This window comes from Athene cunicularia (assembly GCF_003259725.1).
Source record: "Athene cunicularia isolate RWA chromosome 27 unlocalized genomic scaffold, athCun1 chr27_part1, whole genome shotgun sequence".
In the NCBI taxonomy this organism is placed as follows: domain Eukaryota; kingdom Metazoa; phylum Chordata; class Aves; order Strigiformes; family Strigidae; genus Athene; species Athene cunicularia.
This window is the reverse complement of record NW_020799138.1, coordinates 1,287,969-1,305,267: the sequence shown is the minus strand read 5'-3', so window position 1 is coordinate 1,305,267 and position 17,299 is coordinate 1,287,969. Positions and strand designations below refer to the sequence as shown.

The 17,299-nt window shown below is 57.8% G+C and overlaps 1 protein-coding gene across 3 annotated transcripts; it reads left to right on the top strand.

Moving 5' to 3' along the window:
* The first annotated feature begins 1,818 nt into the window (after window positions 1–1,818).
* STARD3 (StAR related lipid transfer domain containing 3) lies at window positions 1,819–17,293 on the top strand. Of its 3 annotated transcripts, XM_026864799.1 has the most exons (14): window positions 1,819–2,074; window positions 4,849–5,128; window positions 7,995–8,072; window positions 8,358–8,435; window positions 8,527–8,580; window positions 8,683–8,800; window positions 9,874–9,972; window positions 10,611–10,666; window positions 11,456–11,548; window positions 12,852–12,914; window positions 13,948–14,043; window positions 14,583–14,662; window positions 15,042–15,146; window positions 16,520–17,293. In XM_026864799.1, exons 2-14 carry the CDS (start codon window positions 4,913–4,915, stop codon window positions 16,632–16,634), a joined length of 1,251 nt encoding a protein of 416 aa, XP_026720600.1. In that variant the 5' UTR covers window positions 1,819–2,074; window positions 4,849–4,912; the 3' UTR covers window positions 16,635–17,293. The 3 variants fall into 3 exon arrangements, with proteins under 3 accessions (XP_026720600.1, XP_026720599.1, XP_026720601.1); XM_026864798.1 differs by lacking the exon at window positions 1,819–2,074 and having other exon boundaries at window positions 3,752–5,128; XM_026864800.1 differs by lacking the exons at window positions 1,819–2,074; window positions 8,358–8,435 and having other exon boundaries at window positions 3,752–5,128.
* The last annotated feature ends 6 nt before the right edge of the window (window positions 17,294–17,299 follow it).

Sequence of the window (17,299 nt, the reverse complement as noted above, 5' to 3'; positions counted from 1 at the left end):
ATCGATCGCCGAGGAGCTCACGGCACCGGAGATACGGGCGGATGGAAGCTTCGCCCCTCGCTCATCGCTGTGACAAAGCTGCGGGGACCTCGGGTGCTTTTATGAGGACGAGCACTGGGAAACTCGCGGCACCTCCGGAGAGGAGGGATCGGCTCCTGCCCGGGGACAGGACCCCCGAGGGGTTGTTGGGGTGTGGAGGGGCTGTCGAGGGTCCGGGGGTTGCTCCGCCCTCGGCAAACACCGGCCTGGACGGCACCATCGGGAATATCCCGCGGCGATCCTGGTGCTCCTAGAACTGTTGTCTGCAGCCCGTGGTGGCTTGGGGGGGCTGCTCTGGGTTTGGAGGTTCCTGGTAGCGCTGTTATCACAGACACGGCCTCGCCGATTCGGGTCCGGGGGTTCCGCAGGGACCCCGAGCTTTGTCCCCCTCCTGTGAGGGACCGATCGCCTGGCGGGCTCGAGCGTGGGGCTGAGGTGTGAGGAAGGACAACGCTCCGTGAGGCTGGTGGCCATCGCGGCCCTCTGCCAGAGACCCTCCTCTTGCTGTGAGGCAGGTGAAGCCTCTCCCACCCCGGGCGTTTAAGGTCCAGCTCCACGTCCCCAAACCCAGCAGCGGGCGCGTGGGACCGGGCGAGACCTGGCTGAGGTTTTGTCACAGCACGGGGACAGCAGATGCTGCCAGGAGGGTCCTGCAGCGGCTCTCGGGGACAGGAGCCCACCCAAATGTTCAGGCAGGCTTTGCCTCTCGCTGCCCCCTCGAGCTGGGGGGGCTGACACCCACCAAGGGCACCCTGAGGGGTGGATGGGAGAGGGGCTGGGCCCCAACTCTCAGCTGGTGCCAACTGGGGGTTCAGGCAACCACGTTGCCACCGAAGCCTGCTGAAAATTGGTGTGGTGCTGCAAAGTGCTAACGAGGAGGGTGCGCGGGGTGGAGGTGTGGGTTGGGGGGGCTGCGGCTCACGTTGAGTGTAGAGAGGGGTCAGCTGGGGGGAGGCAGCACCCAGCTTGGCTCTGAGGAGCCCCGGGGACGCCTTTGCCTGCGGGGAGAGGCAGGACCAGGCCCCGGGGCTGGCTCAGCCCTTGGCGCGCAGCGGCACTTCCCCAGGGGGTTGCAGGTCGCTCCCCGCACGCATAGAGCCCTCGGAGCAGCGGCGGCTGAGCACTGCCTGTTTCCCGGGCCCCTGTGCACCAGGAGCTGCTTCCCCAGGACTGGGGCAACGGGATCGGGAATGGCCAGGGCTGGGCTGCCGCGCTAGCTCCGGGGGAATGCGGCTCTTGGAGTTTCCCCCTTTCCACCTGCGGTGCTGGGGAGGGGACAGGCTCCCCAGGGGTCTCTGTGGCCAGGCAGTGGCGGCTCCTGTTTTTTTGAGCAAGTGGCTCTTCACGGACAGCCTGAAGCCTCAGTCCCGGTGCCCCTCGTTGTTCTGATTTACCGCGGCCGCTGCCTGTCAAGTGTGCTGCCTCTGCTCACCGTCCCTCGTGCCACCGGCGCTGCCGGGAGCCAGCACGTAAGGTGCCTGGCAGGGTGACCTTTCTGAGCGTAGATATGGGCTGGGATTAGCCCTGGAAGATGCTTTAGGGAAAGCTGCAGGTCGGCACAAGGACAGCTCGCTGCAGAGCTCCGCGCTGTGGCCTTGCTGCGGGATCACGGCAACGTCTGGGCACGCTCAGAAACCAAACGGTCTCGGCCCTGTGAGTGTGACGGGGCCTGTCCAGTGGTTTGCTGAAGTCTTTGGATCATTTCATGGGGTTTTTTTGGAGTGAGGTTTAGTGTCTGACTTAATATTTACGGTTTTTGTTTTAAAAGCACCTCTCCCCGCTAGGGAGCTCGGACGCGTGTTAGCGTCTGGTGAAACACCCGCGGTCGGTGTCTCTAAAAGGCCCCGTCCTTCACGCTCTCCAGATGTTCTCGCTCCTGGTGCAGCGTTTGGTGCAAAGGCTGCAACTCTCAGAAGAGGTGACATGAGAATTAGCTGTTGAAGTCGTCATGTGAGCTGAGAAGACACATTAATAGGAAGTCGGGGGCGCGGGAGGAAAGGAGAAGCAATGTCACAAGATGGAAAGGCTTCTTACTGTAAGACATGTCATTAACATGCAAACATGTGCTAATGAGAAGCTTGTGATTTGAATCTGAAAGCTGAGAGTGGAAAAGGGTGACACTGGGGTGGGAGTGACACTGGGGAGGGTGACGCTGGAGCTTTGCAGGGGCTGCTCTGGCCTTTCACAGGGCCGGGCTGGGCCTTGGCACAGGCCCGGGGTCCGTTTTGGTGCCAGTTGGGGCTGGGCTGGGCTGCGGGTGTTCTGCCGCATGGAGTTCGCTGGGCGTTAGTTGTTGGTGTTGTCTCGGGGCACCCCTGCTCAACGTTTGCTTCCCGCTGGGATTTGCGGGCTCGCTGCTGACGGCAGCATCGCCTTTCGTCCTTGCACCTCTCACCTCCTGCTTCGTCCTCAAAACAGGAGGTTGCACCAGCAAAAAGAAACCAAATCTTTCCTCAGAGTCTTGAGAGCTCCCTCCCCTTTTTGTTTTTTTGGTTTGTTTTTTTTTTTTTAAACCAGAAAAGCTCTGAGGGGTCCCCAGTGCTGGTGCCTCTTCGGGCTGCGTCAGTGTCACCCGGGGTGTCCCTCTGGGCAGCGTGTGCCACTCGTGCTTCCCCTGTAGTGTTGGCTGTCGGGGCTGCGCTGCTCGAGAGCCCCCGAAAGCGGCTCGTGGCTCGGCAGCCGGTGTGGCTCACGCTGCGGAGGATGTCTGAATGCATAATACAACACCGGGGTGCTCAATAATTTATCTGTCACCCAGAAAAAGGCACATTTCTACGTGCTCAGATCCAGCCCCTGCTCTTTCTGCTCTGGGCTTTCTCCTGCCTGAGGGAGCGGTCCCGGGCGAGGGGCCTCATCTGGGCTTAAAATATTTCTGCCAAACCCTGCTCTGTCCCACAGTGCTTGAGGTAAAGCCCTTGTCGCTGGTTCTTTCCCAGAAATTGGTTATTGCTGGTTGTTTTGGGATGGGCGTGCTAATGGAGCTGTGTTAAACCTGGCCGGGAAGGCTGGGCTTTAGGCACGGGTGGGTTTAGGCTGGCTGAGCTTTGTGAGGGCTCGCAGCGGCGGCCGCTCTCTGCCGTGTCCCAGGCTCTGCCGTGGCCCCCTCGGTGTTGGGGGAGCGGGGCCAGCGACTCTCGCAGGGTGATTTTAAAGCGCTGTGAAAGTTGCGGGGGGCTGCCTAAGTGCAAAGTGGTGTTTGAGGGAAGGAGGCGGTGACACCCTGCCGTAGAGGAGGAGGCAGCCCGTGCATGAGGTGATGTATTATTTAGCGCTCACAGATGTCTTTAACTTTTCTCAGTTTGAGACGGGTCCCTCGCTCGGAGCAGCGAGGGGCTGTGGTCGTTGCGGCTGATCCAAAGTGACAAGTCTTCCAGCTCCTTCCGAAGTGCCTCCGAGAGAGACTAACAGGGACTTGACAGGAGTCCAGCTTTGTTCCCTTTCCAGCCCTGCTGCTCCCCAGGGGCTGGAATGCAGAAGCTGCTGGTGCAGGGATCCCAAATCGCCCCAAATCAGGTTTTGCTCAGCTCTGGCAGTTGCCTCAGTGCCCGGTGGGGCTCGGCAGCACCCCTGGCTTTGTGTGCCCCGTGGGCCGCCCCTTCCCACAGGTCTGGGTGCGCTCTCAGGGTGTTTTTCCTCGGATGTTGCAGGCATGATCTATTGTAGACAGAGAACCTCACTCAGATCCTAGAGATGCAGAACTGCTGGGGCAGTAGCTAACGCAGCAAAGAATCTGCTTTTTTTGGAGGCCAAATGTCCTCGAGCAGGAGTGTTTTGCAGAGGAGTTTGTAGCTGCGCCTTTGCCATGGGTGACTCGGAGGTGGCGGAGCCAGGGACTGGCAGATCCCTGGGCTGACCTGTTTTGGCATCCTCTTTCCTTGTTTGTCTCCAGCGTGTTTTAGTTGCACGGGGCATTAACATAGTGGCCTCCTTGTGCGGTGCTGACGGAGAGGAAAAATTTTAATACAATGGTTGGCACGAGCTGTGTGAAAACAGCCTTCAGACCTCAACACCTCGCTCGCGCCGGGGTTGTGTGCCCGGCACTGCCAGCCGCCGCGGCCGGGCCGGAGAGCAACGCTGGCCCCTGCTGCCATCCCGCTGCCCCGCTTGGCCGCAGTCGGGCGTGGAACCCAGCGTCCTGCTCCTGCAGTGAGCCGGCTCCTCCCTCGGCCTGCGGGATGGGATCCGACGGGGTGACGGGCTCCCGAGGTTTGGTGGTTTGTCTCATGCAAAACACGGAGCTCCCGGGAGCTTTGCCTCCGCGCCCCTGCGGGGAGCCTGCTGCAGCTCGGGGTGGCTCCGGGGTCCCGGGGCATGCTCCTTTTCGGAGCAGGGGCCTCCACGGAAACACCCTCAGGCCCATGTTCCTGCTGCCATGGCTCCTCTGGGGGGTTTGCCATCTGCTGCTCCGACCGCTGGCTGTAGCCACCAGCTCGGCTGGCCGTGCTGCGAGTGTGTTCTGGGTGGCTGCCGCTGGGTCCTGGGGACACTTTCTGGTGACCCCCTGTGCCTCTGAGCCTTCCGCAGCTGATTCTTCCTTCCCTGCAGTGAGCACGAGGGAAGGAAAGTCTCTGCCTGTGCTGGTGAACGTGAAGTGCCAGGGTGGGATGGGGCAGTGCTGGGGTGAGCCCTGGGTGTCTTCGCTTCAGAGAGGGAGGCTCTTTGCCAGCCCAAAAGCCAGTTTTCCCTCCAGAACTGTATCAAACAGACAGGATCTCATTTGGGAACAGGAAGATTTACCTTTAGAGGGGCAGAGGAGAAGGGGTATCCAGAGACCCGAGGCCTGAGGGTGCCCTTTGTGTCTCCCCACAGGTGACGCACTGACTTGGCAGATGTTGCCCTGCTCGACGTAGGACCCAAGTGGCTTGGGCCGAGGATGAGCAAACCGACAGACCTGCAGCACGACCTGGAACGAAGCCTCCCAGCCATCGCGTCCATCAGCACCTCGTTCTCCCAGAGCCAGGGCTTCTCCCCCTACTGCTACTTCTCGCCGGAGAAGAGGAAAGCCATCTCGGACGTGAGGAGGACCTTCTGCCTCTTCGTCACCTTCGACCTGCTCTTCATCTCTTTATTGTGGATAATCGAATTGAATGTAAGTCGGGGGAAGCAGATCCGTGGAGCCTTTGCCCTTGTAAGTTGTGCTTTTTTAACGCAGTTCCCTCTGCGTTAATTGCTCTGTTTCAGAAGTCTTGGCCCAAGTCTTTTGTTTGTTCTTCCCAGCGCTCTGGTGATTTGTGCTGGCCGAGAAGGCGCTGCTCTTAGTGTAAACTAAAGTCCAGCTCGTTTCCTGCAGCCGGGCTCTCTTGTGGCTCTCCAGGGCTGTTAACGCCGTCACGTGGAGTGCTCTGTGTTGTCGTGTAACAAGATCTGGAGCCCCTGGAATCGCCAGGTTGAGCCGTTGGCCAAAATTCTCTCCTGCTCCCCTTGCCTTAAGTGAAGCCGCTCGCTGTGTTTGCCAGGCAGCTGCCAGCTGCGCAGCGTCTTGTTCTCAGAAGAGCGGGGTGGGATGAGCGGACCCTCCTCTCGCCCGCCCAGCTGTTGGGCAAAGACGGAAGGGGCTTTGAGCTTTGGTCCTGGCGTACTGACACTAATCTCAGCTTCCAAGAGCTGGAGGTGCTGCTCAGGGGGGACTAGTGAAGGGGAACACGAGGGCTTTGGTCCTCTCCGAAGTGGCTGCCACACCTCTGCAGGCTGCTGTGTTTACTCAGTGTGTCGACTGTTGCAATGACCAGGGAAATCCAGTTTATTTACCTCAGCCCCATCGGGTCCAAGTTTTTCCCTGGGCTGTACTTTGGTTTGGTTTTTCCTGAACTGGTCCTGACTGGTTTCTGCTGTGGTGACGACGGGTTTAGGGTACTACATGTCCTCCCGAGAGGCCAGATGAACAGACAGACCCCGGCGCTTCTGCGCGCGGCCCTGCCGGTGTCTGGCCTTTATTTATCAGCACTAGATCCTGCGCTCACTTAGCGGCTCTTATCTCTGCCCTGTTTATCTCCTGGGTGGCTGCACTTAACAGATTGTCGTGGCCAGCAGCTCCCTCACCCTGCCCGCTGCGGGCCGGCCGTGCAGTGTCGAGAGCCTGAAGAGACCCCTGCTCCCCCCAGCCTGGGAAAAAGCCCCTCTCTGCCAGCATTCCAGTGCTGCTGATGGTGTCCTGCATGCCTGGCTGGGACCCCGGCCTCCTGCTCGTGTCCCTGTTCACTGGGCTGTCTGAAGATGTGCTGTCTACAAATCCAAAAAAAAAAAAAAATCCAGCCCCCGGGGAGCTAAGCTGCCAGCACGGTCACCAGGGTGATTCTGAGCCCAGGTCTTGCAGGTAGCCATTAATGAGTGACTAACTGCTGATATTTGGGCCCCGAGCTGAGATGCTGCATATTTAAAGCTATTAGGACAGCTTATTTGCCTAGTTATGAAGAGCAACGATTTTATATCATGACTAATGCTTTTTTTATCAAACTGTTTCCTTTGCTGCAAGATAAGCTGAGCAAATTGTCCCTCGTTAAATGTCTGTTGCCTGCAAGCTGTAATTCTGCGAGCTTGGTGCTCTCAGAGAGATGCCTCAGATGGTTCTTCTTCCCCGTCCATGGCAGTGGCCTGTATTTAAACTGAAAACACCTCCCAGAAACCATAATCCTGCCCCGTGTCGCGTTCCTCCTGCAGCATCTCATAGCAGCGTGGGGAAGAGGCTTTCCGTGGCGGCTCAGCAAAGCTGCCTGGCACGAGTCCTGGAGCCGCGGATCAGATAAAGCAATAGTGCAGAACTGCTTTGCCCCCCTCTCCCTGAATGTTAAGCACCAGCCCTGACCTAGAGGGACCGCTTCCCGGTGGCTGCCTCTTCTGTCCTTGGACTGTCTGACAAGAGGGTGCCAGGACACCAGCCTGCCAAGAACTGGCCTGAGATCCACCAACTTGTTTCTCACAGATCATCAAACAGCTGTCAGCCTATACCAGCTTCCAGGCCAGCTGGGCTGCGTTCAAACCAATAGCCTAAAGGTGAAGCATTTGTTCCAGTTACCTGAGCCATTCGCTTCCTCATAAACAGCGATTCCAGGCTCCCGGGAGCAGGATTTATGGTGTCAAAAGTACCAGGGCTGTCAGGCCCCAGATTGTCTCGGGGTGAGGCAAGAGAGAGAGCTCTTCTGTGAGCTTTTTCCGTGCTCCCCTACGATATCCCAGAAAGCGGTTCTGCCTCTTTCAGATTTCCTTGCAGTCTCTCTGTGCCTGTCCCTTGTCCTCCTCTCCTCCCTCGTCCCCTTTGCCAGTACGTTTGAACCCGCTGGTTGACTTCCTCCGTTGGGTTTCCTGGAGGGCAGCTCGGCCTTGCTGTGAGCCCTGGGAAGCCAGCTGGCCTGGAAGAAGGGAGAGGGGACCCCTCGGTGCTTTGCACGAGGACGATGGCAGTTTAAATTCCTCCAGCTTGCTCAGTGACCCCCTGAGAGCCCTGCGGGGGAGATGTTTTGATTGTCCAGCTGGAGACACTTTGTTCAGTGCGTTACTGAAGGTGCTAGAGAAGCATTTTCCTGTGTTTTTTTTCAATTTTTTTTCCACCTCCCCTCCCGTACAGCTGAAGTCTGTCACCTGAAGCCACGCAGGGAAGAGGTGAGCATGAGTGGGAGGTGGTGTCCGACCGAGCGCTTTAGGCTGTGAGCGTTGAGATCCGGTGGTGCCGGATGTGCTGAGCCAGAGGAGCGGCTTCTCGGCGTTGGAAAGCCCCCACGTAGAAGTTTTAATGTACCTTCGTGCTGCTCTGGCTCCCCGGCTCGTGCTCCTCGGTGTGAAACCGAGGGTAAAATGGGCTGTTGTATCCTCCCGGGGTCCTGCCTGCTGCAGGCATTTGTATGCCTGGTGCATAACCTGACCTGGCGGGAACCTCCGGGCACCGCTTGGCCGGTTTCTTTCTACCATTAGTTTCTTATCAGTGCACTCAATAGCTTTCCGCTTTCCTGTCTCCCCTTCAGACCAAGGATGGCATTCAGAAGAACTTGAAGAACGAAATCATCAATTACAATTTCAAAACCTCTTTCTTTGATATATTTGTGAGTATCCCAGGCTTGCTGCAGGTGAGGAAACAGCTTTGGAGCTGGAGGGGGTGGCACGGCTGAAGGCTGGGCAGGGAGGATCTGGGTGCTTGGTGGGGGGGAGCTGGGGTCTCCCTGCAGCCTTGCCCCTCGCCTGGCTCTGTGGAATTGGGCAGGTCACAGCCTTGACCCCGACTGTTGGGACAGCGAGCTCCTCGGGGGCTGGCCCCATTCTGTGTCCTCCCAGCACCTGGCAGAGGGACAAGGGCAGTGACTAGTGTCGATGGCTTTTTGTTTTTAAAGGTCTTGGCTTTCTTTCGGTTTTTTGTGTTGCTGCTGGCCTATGCAGTCGTAAAGCTGCGCCACTGGTGGGTCATAGCGGTAAGAAGGCAATTTTTGCTTTCCTGTTTTTAAGTTTTCCCTCTCTGCCTGGACTTTGCAGGGATCTGAGATACGTACGTTTATTTTTCAGGTCACTACGTTGGTATCCAGTGCCTTCCTGATTGTGAAGGTCATCCTCTCCGAGGTTGGTTTCCTTGGGCTCACAGGGGATTGCTTTGTGATTGCTTGATGCTGCTGTTTTCCCGTTTGTGTAAACTCCCTGTGGTTTCTGCTTTCTTCCACGCAGCTTCTGACCAAAGGGGCTTTCGGCTATTTACTTCCTATCGTCTCGTTTGTCATTGCTTGGCTGGAGACTTGGTTCCTGGATTTTAAAGTCCTAACTCAGGAAGCAGAAGAGGAACGATGTGAGTATTTTGCTCCCCTCTGGTAGGAGTTGGCAGATGAGAGTACCAGGCCTGGGGTTTCTGCTGCTTTGGCAGCACCTTGACAGATCTGACATTTATAGAGAAGTGATCTCTAGGCTGGCTGTGATGGTAAGTGCCTGACTCAATTCTGTTATGGTATATAAGTCCCTTCAGGGGAAGAAAATACCAGATTATAAAAAGCATCTTTTAATTGAGTGGAGGAAAACATGCCAGATTCCCCAATGCCTGGATCCTGAAGCCAGACGTGTTGGAAACAGAGCTCACCTCCACATCGGAGAAAATGTTTTGAAACAGTGGGACAGATGCCAGGCGGGCTGTTGGACTCTCCGTCTCTGGATATCTGTCTTCAGATCTGGGCTGGAGACCTTTCGGGGAGGATTCCTTCAGTCGCAGACGCGTTACGGGGGCGCGGCGTGAGTTACGCTGTGTGAAATTTTACAGCCTCCGGTCGCTGAGGTCAAGACTAAATAGAGGTTGAGTTTGACCTAATGCTTTACAAATTACCCTGCAGTGCCGGGTGGCTGTAACTTCCAGAGGGCCTTCTAGGGAGTAGGTGCTCGGCCTGGACTGGCACGGCTGCCTGATCCTAGAGCGGGAAAAGGAGTTTGTCGCTCTCCCGGGCTTAGCTGACAGCACGTAAACCAAGGGGTGTTTGTCAAGCAGGGCTTGATCAGAAATGCACCGACTGACTGGAAAACACCAGGGGATGTTTGGGTCTTGCAAGGAGGCTTTAAGATGAAAAATGATCAAGTGTTTAATGCCTCTATTGGATTAGGCTCAGGTTCCAAATTGCTTCCAGGGGAAGCTCTTATTTAATTAGATGCTTAATCGCCTTTGGATTTGACAGGCAGAAGAGCCCATTGATCTCCATGCAGATAAAATGTCTGAAACAAAAGATGAGGCAATAGGAGCTGAAAAGCTTGTGGGCTGGCTGGTGCCAGTGCGAAAAGACCGGCTGTATCTGGAAGCAAGTGGCTGGGAGGGTGGATGGGGTGGGCGCCCTGGGACCCCCTGGTTGCTGCGGGTGTAAAACCCCGTGCTCTGGTTCGCAGGGTACCTGGCAGCCCAGGCCGTGGCCTCCCGCAGCTCCCTGCTCTACCCCGGGGCCCTTTCCGAGGGGCAGTTCTACTCCCCACCAGAGTCCTTCGCAGGTAAGATGTGCTCTCCCCCCTCGCTTCCCCGCACTGTTCCTCCTGGGTCTCCTCACCTCCGCAGTCGCCTCCTCCCCGAGCTCCATCTCGTTATCCCGGGCCTTGGCGGGTGGCAGAGCCTCCAAGAACCCGCGCTGCACAGCGGGCTCCCCTCTCCTCGTGCTGTGCCCGGGCAGGGAGGGCACGGCTGGGCTCAGCCCCGCGCTCCTGCCTGCAGCTCTGTGGGAAACTGGAGCCTTTTGAGGTTTGGGGATTAAATGCTCTTAACTGTGGCTGAAGTACTCGGAAAAATGCTGCCCTCGGGATGAGGGCACGGGGGCAAGTTGCCACAAGCAGGTGAGGATAAGGGCTGGCAGCGTGCCCCTGTGCTGTGACACTGCCTCGTGCTGGCTCCGGACACCTCCCCAGCTCGGGAGTGAGGAGACGTCACCCGGAGCCGCTGTCTGGGTGTCGCTGACACCCTGCTCCTGCTCGGCCACGCAGGCGTTTGGGGAGACAGGGCCTGGGCTGTGTCGGGGTCCTCCTTCCTCACAGCCCTTCCCGTCGGACGCTGTCTGTCCCCCACGAGAAGCTCCCAGGGAGATGGTGCAAGCGGGGTCTTCATCACCTGTGTGTTAATTGGGTGCGTTCCCCCCTAGGCTCGGACAACGAGTCGGACGAGGAAGGCGCAGGGAGGAAGGCGCTGACAGCTCAGGTAAGCAGAGGCAGCGTGGCCCCCGGCCGGCTGACCCTGCCCGGTGCCTTCAGGCTGATCCAGGGTCTCTGACAATCCTGCGGGCCCTGTCGGGGTGCTGGACCTCACTTCCCAGCCTTCTGTTCTGGGGACGTGTGGCCGAGGAGCTCTGGGTGTCCCTCGGCACCAGGCCGTTCCCCGTGTGCCCTGGGACCGGTGGCACCGTGACGGCCACAGGAGGGGGGTCCTTTGGGCAACACCCAACACGGAAACCCTTGCCAGGGCCATATGCTCTCCCCTGCAGCGTCCCACAGGGCTGAGATTCCAGCTCTGCCTGTCCCTCTCCCCTCTCCAGTCCCTGGTTAGAGGGTCACGTACCGTGGGCATCGCCTCCACCGTCTCCACTGAACTGTGGCTCGTGGGGCTTCGCCTCCCCCAAGCCCGGCTTGGGCACAAGCTGCTTTCTGCTCTTTTCTGAGCGGTTCTGCTGCCGTTCAGCCCCAGCTCTGGCACCTCCACAGAAGGAAGCTCCGCGCATCCCATCACCCTTTGCCTGCTGGAAACCCTCACGTTAAGGCGGGAGACTCGCTGGTAGCCGCAGCTGGTGTGTGGATACAAGCCAGGGCGGGGAGCGTGACTTTGAGCTCCAAAATGAGGCCTCTGTGACCCAAATTAAGAGATTTCTGCAGTGTGGTGATGGGAGATATCCCCCTTCCCTCTGCCAGCCCTGGGAGGGGGGTTCGCCAGCCTTGTGCACACGCTTCGGGCTTTCTGCAAACCCAGCTAATGAAATGCTCCCTCCCCTCCTAGGAGAAGGAGTATGTCCGACAAGGCAAAGACGCCATGGAGGTTGTGGACCAAATCCTCGCCCAGGAGGAGAACTGGAAGTTCGAGAAAAACAATGCAAGTGTCCCCCCCGCCCCACCTGCCGGGCAGCGCTGGCGGCAGAGAGCACGGATGGCTTAGCAAAAACGGGAGGACAAATGAGGCTTTTGAAACCTCCTTGCGACATGAAAAATTAACAAGCGTTACAATTACCTGATTGAATTAGGAATCTATTCCAGTTCAGTTAAATGTAAAATCCCCTCTTATTTAATTAGACGTTTAATTGCCTTCTTGTTTGACAGGAGAGAGCCCATCACTCCTCCCTCTGGACGGCGGGCGGGCAGGGGCGGGCGGCTCACCTTTGGGAGGCCACACCTTTCTGGCCACCTTTGGCCCACCTGGGAGCAGCAAAGTGGGGCACGACCTGCTCCTGCCACCCTCAAAGCTGTTTATGTCCCCCCCTTCCCCAGGTCAGGGACCTTGTGGGTGCTGGAGTGTAAATCAGGAATGTGTTTCTTCCTTACATCTTTCCATGGTGGCTTTGCCAAAGGGCTCTGGCTGCCCCTTGTGCCCCGCACAGAGGCACACAAAGGCAAAGCAGACCCTGCTCTGCTTCATTCCTCACCGTGCTGGTTCATTCCCTGAACTGCAGGAGAGTTTTCTGGGGTACCTAGAGCCCCTTCCTCTCTCTGAAGGCTGGAGAGAAAGGGGCAGCCTCTCTGCCCTCTAAACCCAGCCTTGCTTTCTGCTTGTGGGCTCGCAACACGATTGGGGTGAGAGTCCTGCAAACTGCAGTCTCATCTGGTGTTTAAAATTCCCCTGTCAAGTGATCCATTGTCTGATGCCAAACTAGCTGGGCAGATTGTTTTCTTTATCCAAAGGGGGATGGATTTAAATAGACTAATCAGAGTTTAACACAGAGCTAATGATGAAAGGTTATCATCTGTCCATCCCTAACCCCCCCAGGGAACCTCTTCTCAGATGTAGGTAACACCAGCAGTGTTGGCAAACTCGCCCCTTTCCCTTACCCTGGTGCTGGTAGCTTGCTACAAAGAGAATTTGACCTTGACGTGGAGTTTGCAGGCTGGCACGGGGCGGTTTCTTTTTCTGTCTCATCCCTGCTGCCGCTCTGGATATTGTTTTGTTGATGGAAATTTGTGCGTGTGTGCGTCTGAAACGTGTCCGGTGCGGTTCACGTGCTGGGGTCACCGTCGGGGGGCCAGGGCCGGGGGGGGAACGTGTGAGGGCTGGAGAGGGTCCCTCGGGACGCCGCCGCGAGGCGGGACGGCTCCTGCAGCCGCAGCGTTTGCAGCTGACTTTACCCCAGACAGAAGCTCTCCCTTTTGCTAACATAAACGTGACTTTCTTATTTCTCGCACAGGACTTTGGGGACGTTGTTTACACTTTTGAAATACCTTTCCACGGCAAGACCTTTATTTTAAAGGTAAGACCCTTCCCGGATCACTTCCTTAGGCTGCGTGGTTTGGGCGAGGAGCGACAGCTCTGCTGGGAGCCCCAACTCAGCTTTCACACCCCTCCTGGCCCTGGCAGGACAGGTCAGGCAGCAGAGCACGCTCTCTTTGCTCGAGACAGATGAACTGCTCAGCGCGCTCTAGGGAATCTCTCCAGGAAAGCCCCTTGGCTGGCAGACAAACTCCCCAGCAAATATGCTGGGCCCCAGTCTCCGCTGGTAGAAGTGGGAGCAGGTGACTGCAAGACTCGCTTCCAACCCCAGCATCTAGGACTAATCTGACCAAGGAGGCTAATTGGAACTAATTGCCAGCAAGACCAGGGCTGAGCGTGCGTCTGCTGCTGCCTGGCATGGAGAAGAGCTGCTCGGAAGTGCCTTGCTCCGTGCCCTCGCTGGAGTGGCTTGGCTGTAAACCATGCTTTAATGAAGCATTGGTGCTGCGGTGGCTTTTCTTTGTTCCAGTGCATATGTTGCCTCGCTGGCAGGAGCTGCCAATGGAGCAGCTCTGTATCCGCGAGGAAAAGCTGGATAGTCCCACTTTACTGCATTAACCGTTTGCCTCCAAAGATCCCCCGTCCCACCGGGACGTGGAGAAATGAATCTTGTCTGTGCTGGAGCTCAGAAAGGGCTTTTCAGCAACTTCCCGAAGCAATCACGCAGGCAGCAGAACCGCTGATAAAAGTGAGGTGAGGGTGGGAGAGGAGCCAGCCCCGAGGTCTGTCTGTCTGGCCGTGTTACAGACAGACACTTGCTCTCTCTTCCAGCAGCAGGGACGTCAGGCAGCACTTCAGCGACTGCTGAAGCCTGAGGTCTGCTCTCCGACTCCCCGTGTGCCCTCCAGGCCCCCCCTGGAGCAACAGCACCGTGGCAGGGGGGTGACAGCCGTGGCTTTGCTCCCCTCCTGTGTTATTCCAGTTGTTCTTTGTGAGCTGCCCTGCGTTCCTTAAAAATAATCTTAGCAAAGTGGAGCGGGGGGACTGGCTAACTGCTCTGGCTCTGTCCTCAGGCTTTCCTGCAGTGCTCTGCTGAAACAGTTTACCAGGAGGTTATTCTCCAGCCTGAGAAGATGATCCTGTGGAACAGAACAGTGGCAGCTTGCCAGGTGAGCGTGCCGGACAAAGATGGCTTAATCACAGGAGCTCCTTGGAGCGGAGAGTTGGAGCTTCCCAGTCCAACACCGGCTGTCGGCGGTGCCCAGGCCCTACTGGAGCTTAGCTGGATCCGAGTCACCGAGGCGTTAAATCTCCGCCGCTCATCCGTACGATCCGAATGCTCCGCGGTAGCCAGCTGCATGCGTGTGCCCATCCAAAAGCCCATGAGGTGGGCAGGGAGACGGGCCAGCAGCTGAGCCAAACCTGCTTTTGCTTGGTGGGGTTTGTGCCATTGCCGTGGCGGGGATCCGGAGGCAAAGGCTGCGCCCCCGGAAAGGCGGAGGCACCAGTCGCAGAGCAGGGGACAGACCTGTGCGCCCGCTGCCAAGGGGCTCGTCCCCCTCGGCCCCGGATCAGACACTCTGGTTGCTTTGAATCCTACTGCTGTTTTAGGGGAGGGTCCAGCTGTTGGCAACTGTGACCTGCAGGCACGGTCTGAGGAAATCTCTCTTCTTTTTATTCATTTTCCCCCCTCCCGCCCCCTCCCCAGATCTTGCAGCGGGTTGAAGACAACACGATCATCTCCTACGACGTGGCAGCTGGGGCTGCAGGCGGTGTTGTCTCCCCAAGGTCAGTTTATTCCACTGTCTCGTTTGTGCTGAGCCCCTGAACGCTCTCCTAGAACACGGAGAGAAGCCTCTGCCTGTGGTGAGAGCACTCTGCTCCCCCCCCACCCCAGCTCTGCCCCCTTCCCTGCCCGGGAGCTCCCGGTGTCGGCGGGGCAGGGCTGCCTGTGCAGGTCACACTCCCAAAGTCAAGGAGCCCCTAAACCTCCTCCAGATGTTTCTGGCAGGAGCCTCAGAGCTCAAAATCTGCCTGGGTTGCTCTTCCCCTAACAGTGGGGTGCTGGGCTTTGTCCCTGTGGGCTGTGTCTCTGCCGGAGCTGCTCCTCCAAAGTCCCGCGCGCGGTCTAGAGCGGCCGGTGCCATTTCTTTATTTCTTTGCTTAGGGATTTCGTGAACGTGCGCCGGATCGAGAGGAGAAGAGACAGGTACATTTCCTCAGGGATGTCGACCACGCACAGCCTCAAGCCTCCGCTCTCCAAGTATGTCAGGTAAGAGGCAGGTTTGATTTTTTTTTTTTTAATTTTTTTTTTTTTTTTAGCTGGTATCTGACACACACGCTTTGCTTAAGCTTAGGGCAAAGAGCCACTTAAATGAAAACCCTGCTGTCTTCCTGGCAGCGTTTGCAGGAAGCTAATCTATTTGTGGAACTAAACCTTGCTTCCCTTGTTCTTCTTCCTTTGTTAAAGAAACTCTCCGTGCTGTTCAGCGTTGCTCGGGCGTTTCCCAGCTCAGGGGAGTGGAGGTGCCGACCAGTAACAGCACAAACCCCAACCCGGGCCGCATCCTGTTTATGTAACAGTTAATTCCCAAACAGGGCCAGCTGCCATTTCTGAGGGGCAGTAAACAGCTGACTGTGGCTCGCTCTGAGCTTCTCACATGCCTTTTGCTTCTCGTAAGCCAGTCGCTTACTGACTTTAAAGGCTGAGGACACTGGGAGATGGTCCCGTGGGCGAAACGAGCTGCGTCAGGATGGACGAGCTCCCAGAGTGTCGGCAGGTCCCTGGCCTCTCCCCTTCCGAAGGGACAGCTTTGCCCGGCTGGTGATGGATCTCAGCGGGGTTAGTTTCATCAAACAAGGACTCCTTGTTACTGTCTGCTCCGGTGCCTGGGGCCCAGCTGTGCCAATTCACGCACTGACTTTGTTTTTCCTAATAATCTGGTTAAAGTAATTGACATTTTAACTCAGAGCCGTTATAGCTGCCTCAGTCTATTTAAGTGCCGGGGACTTCAGGGCCTAGAAAAATCTTTTTACAAATGTATGCAGCAAAAATAGCATGTTCCTGAACAGGGAAGGGAAATCTGTATTTGGGCTGTGTGTGTGAGCACAGCTCTTCTCTCTGAGACGGATCAGATGGTGCGAGGAAGGATCTGGGGGCTGCAGCGACAGGGCTCCCTGCGCCGAGCCTGTCCTGGCCGCCCAGGGTTTCCCTGGCCGCTCGCCTTTTCCTGGGACCTCTTGTTTGCACCCATTTCCACGGGGGTTGTGCCTCGGAAACCTTCCCCGCGGCGAAGCGTCGGCGGGGCTGGCACGGTCCGGAGGCAGAGGCAGCTTCTCAGCCGGCGGCCCTGGCACCGCCGCTGCCAAGGCACCTGTGGGAAACCTGCCCCGCCGCGCTCGCTCGTGTGCCCGCAGCCAAAGCAGGTCCCTTCCCGGGTGCTCTGCGCATCTGCTCCTGCCCTGCTGGGCGCTCGGCCTCGCTGCCAGGCGCAGGGGGTGGCTGCTGCTGCAGGAACTAGCGCAGGATTGACGCGGCGCACCCCAGAGCGCTAAAAAAAAAAAACATAAAACAAAACCCAAAACAAAACCAAACGGCTTTTCAGCCGGCTCCGGCTCTGACTGTGCGCTCTTGATTCCCCGCAGGGGTGAGAACGGGCCCGGAGGATTCATCGTACTGAAATGTCCCAGCAACCCCAGGGTCTGCACCTTCATCTGGATTCTCAACACGGACCTGAAGGTAAAAGCAGTTTGTTGCTGATGCGCCAGTGCTGCGGCCGCCTCCCGTCCCCGGCAGAGCTCAGCAGCGGGCTCCGGCATCCCCCGCGTGGCGCAGGCTGCGTGCTGAGGACCCGCTCTCCGCTCCCAGCGGCTCCGGCCCCGCTCCTGAAAGCGGCTCATTATCAACAGCTGCCCTAAGGGGCCTCGGGTTTTACTAGTGGAGGTTGAACTCGACTTGACAAATCACCCTCTTTCCCCCTGAAGCTGCCCCAGGCAGGGTGGGGAGGCTCTTCCTTACCTGGCAGAGATCTTGTTGAGGGGTTTCACCTCTCTGGGACTGGGGGAGAGAGGAGATTTTTATCCTCTTTGGGGGCTGAAAACAGTGGGGCATGGGGAGTGTTGTCTGGCTGTTTGCTCCTCCCCAGAACCCGCCGAAGGGGTGATTCACCCACGGTACCTGTACCCTGGTACCGACACGGCCCCCCCGGCGCGCGTGGGGCTGCGTCCGTGCCCAGGGAAAGGCGCTTCGGCCCTGGGAGCTGCCCCAGGTCGGGAGCTGTTGGCGCGTCGAGTCCTCGCTGGCGGCCCAGACAAAAGGCAGCGAAGGGAGCCGGGGTCGGGCGGATGAGGCGGGGAGGGGGGAGCCGAGCTGGCCCGTTTTCTTCCTCCGCTGAAGGTTGACGTGGTAACGGGTGCTGCAGCAGC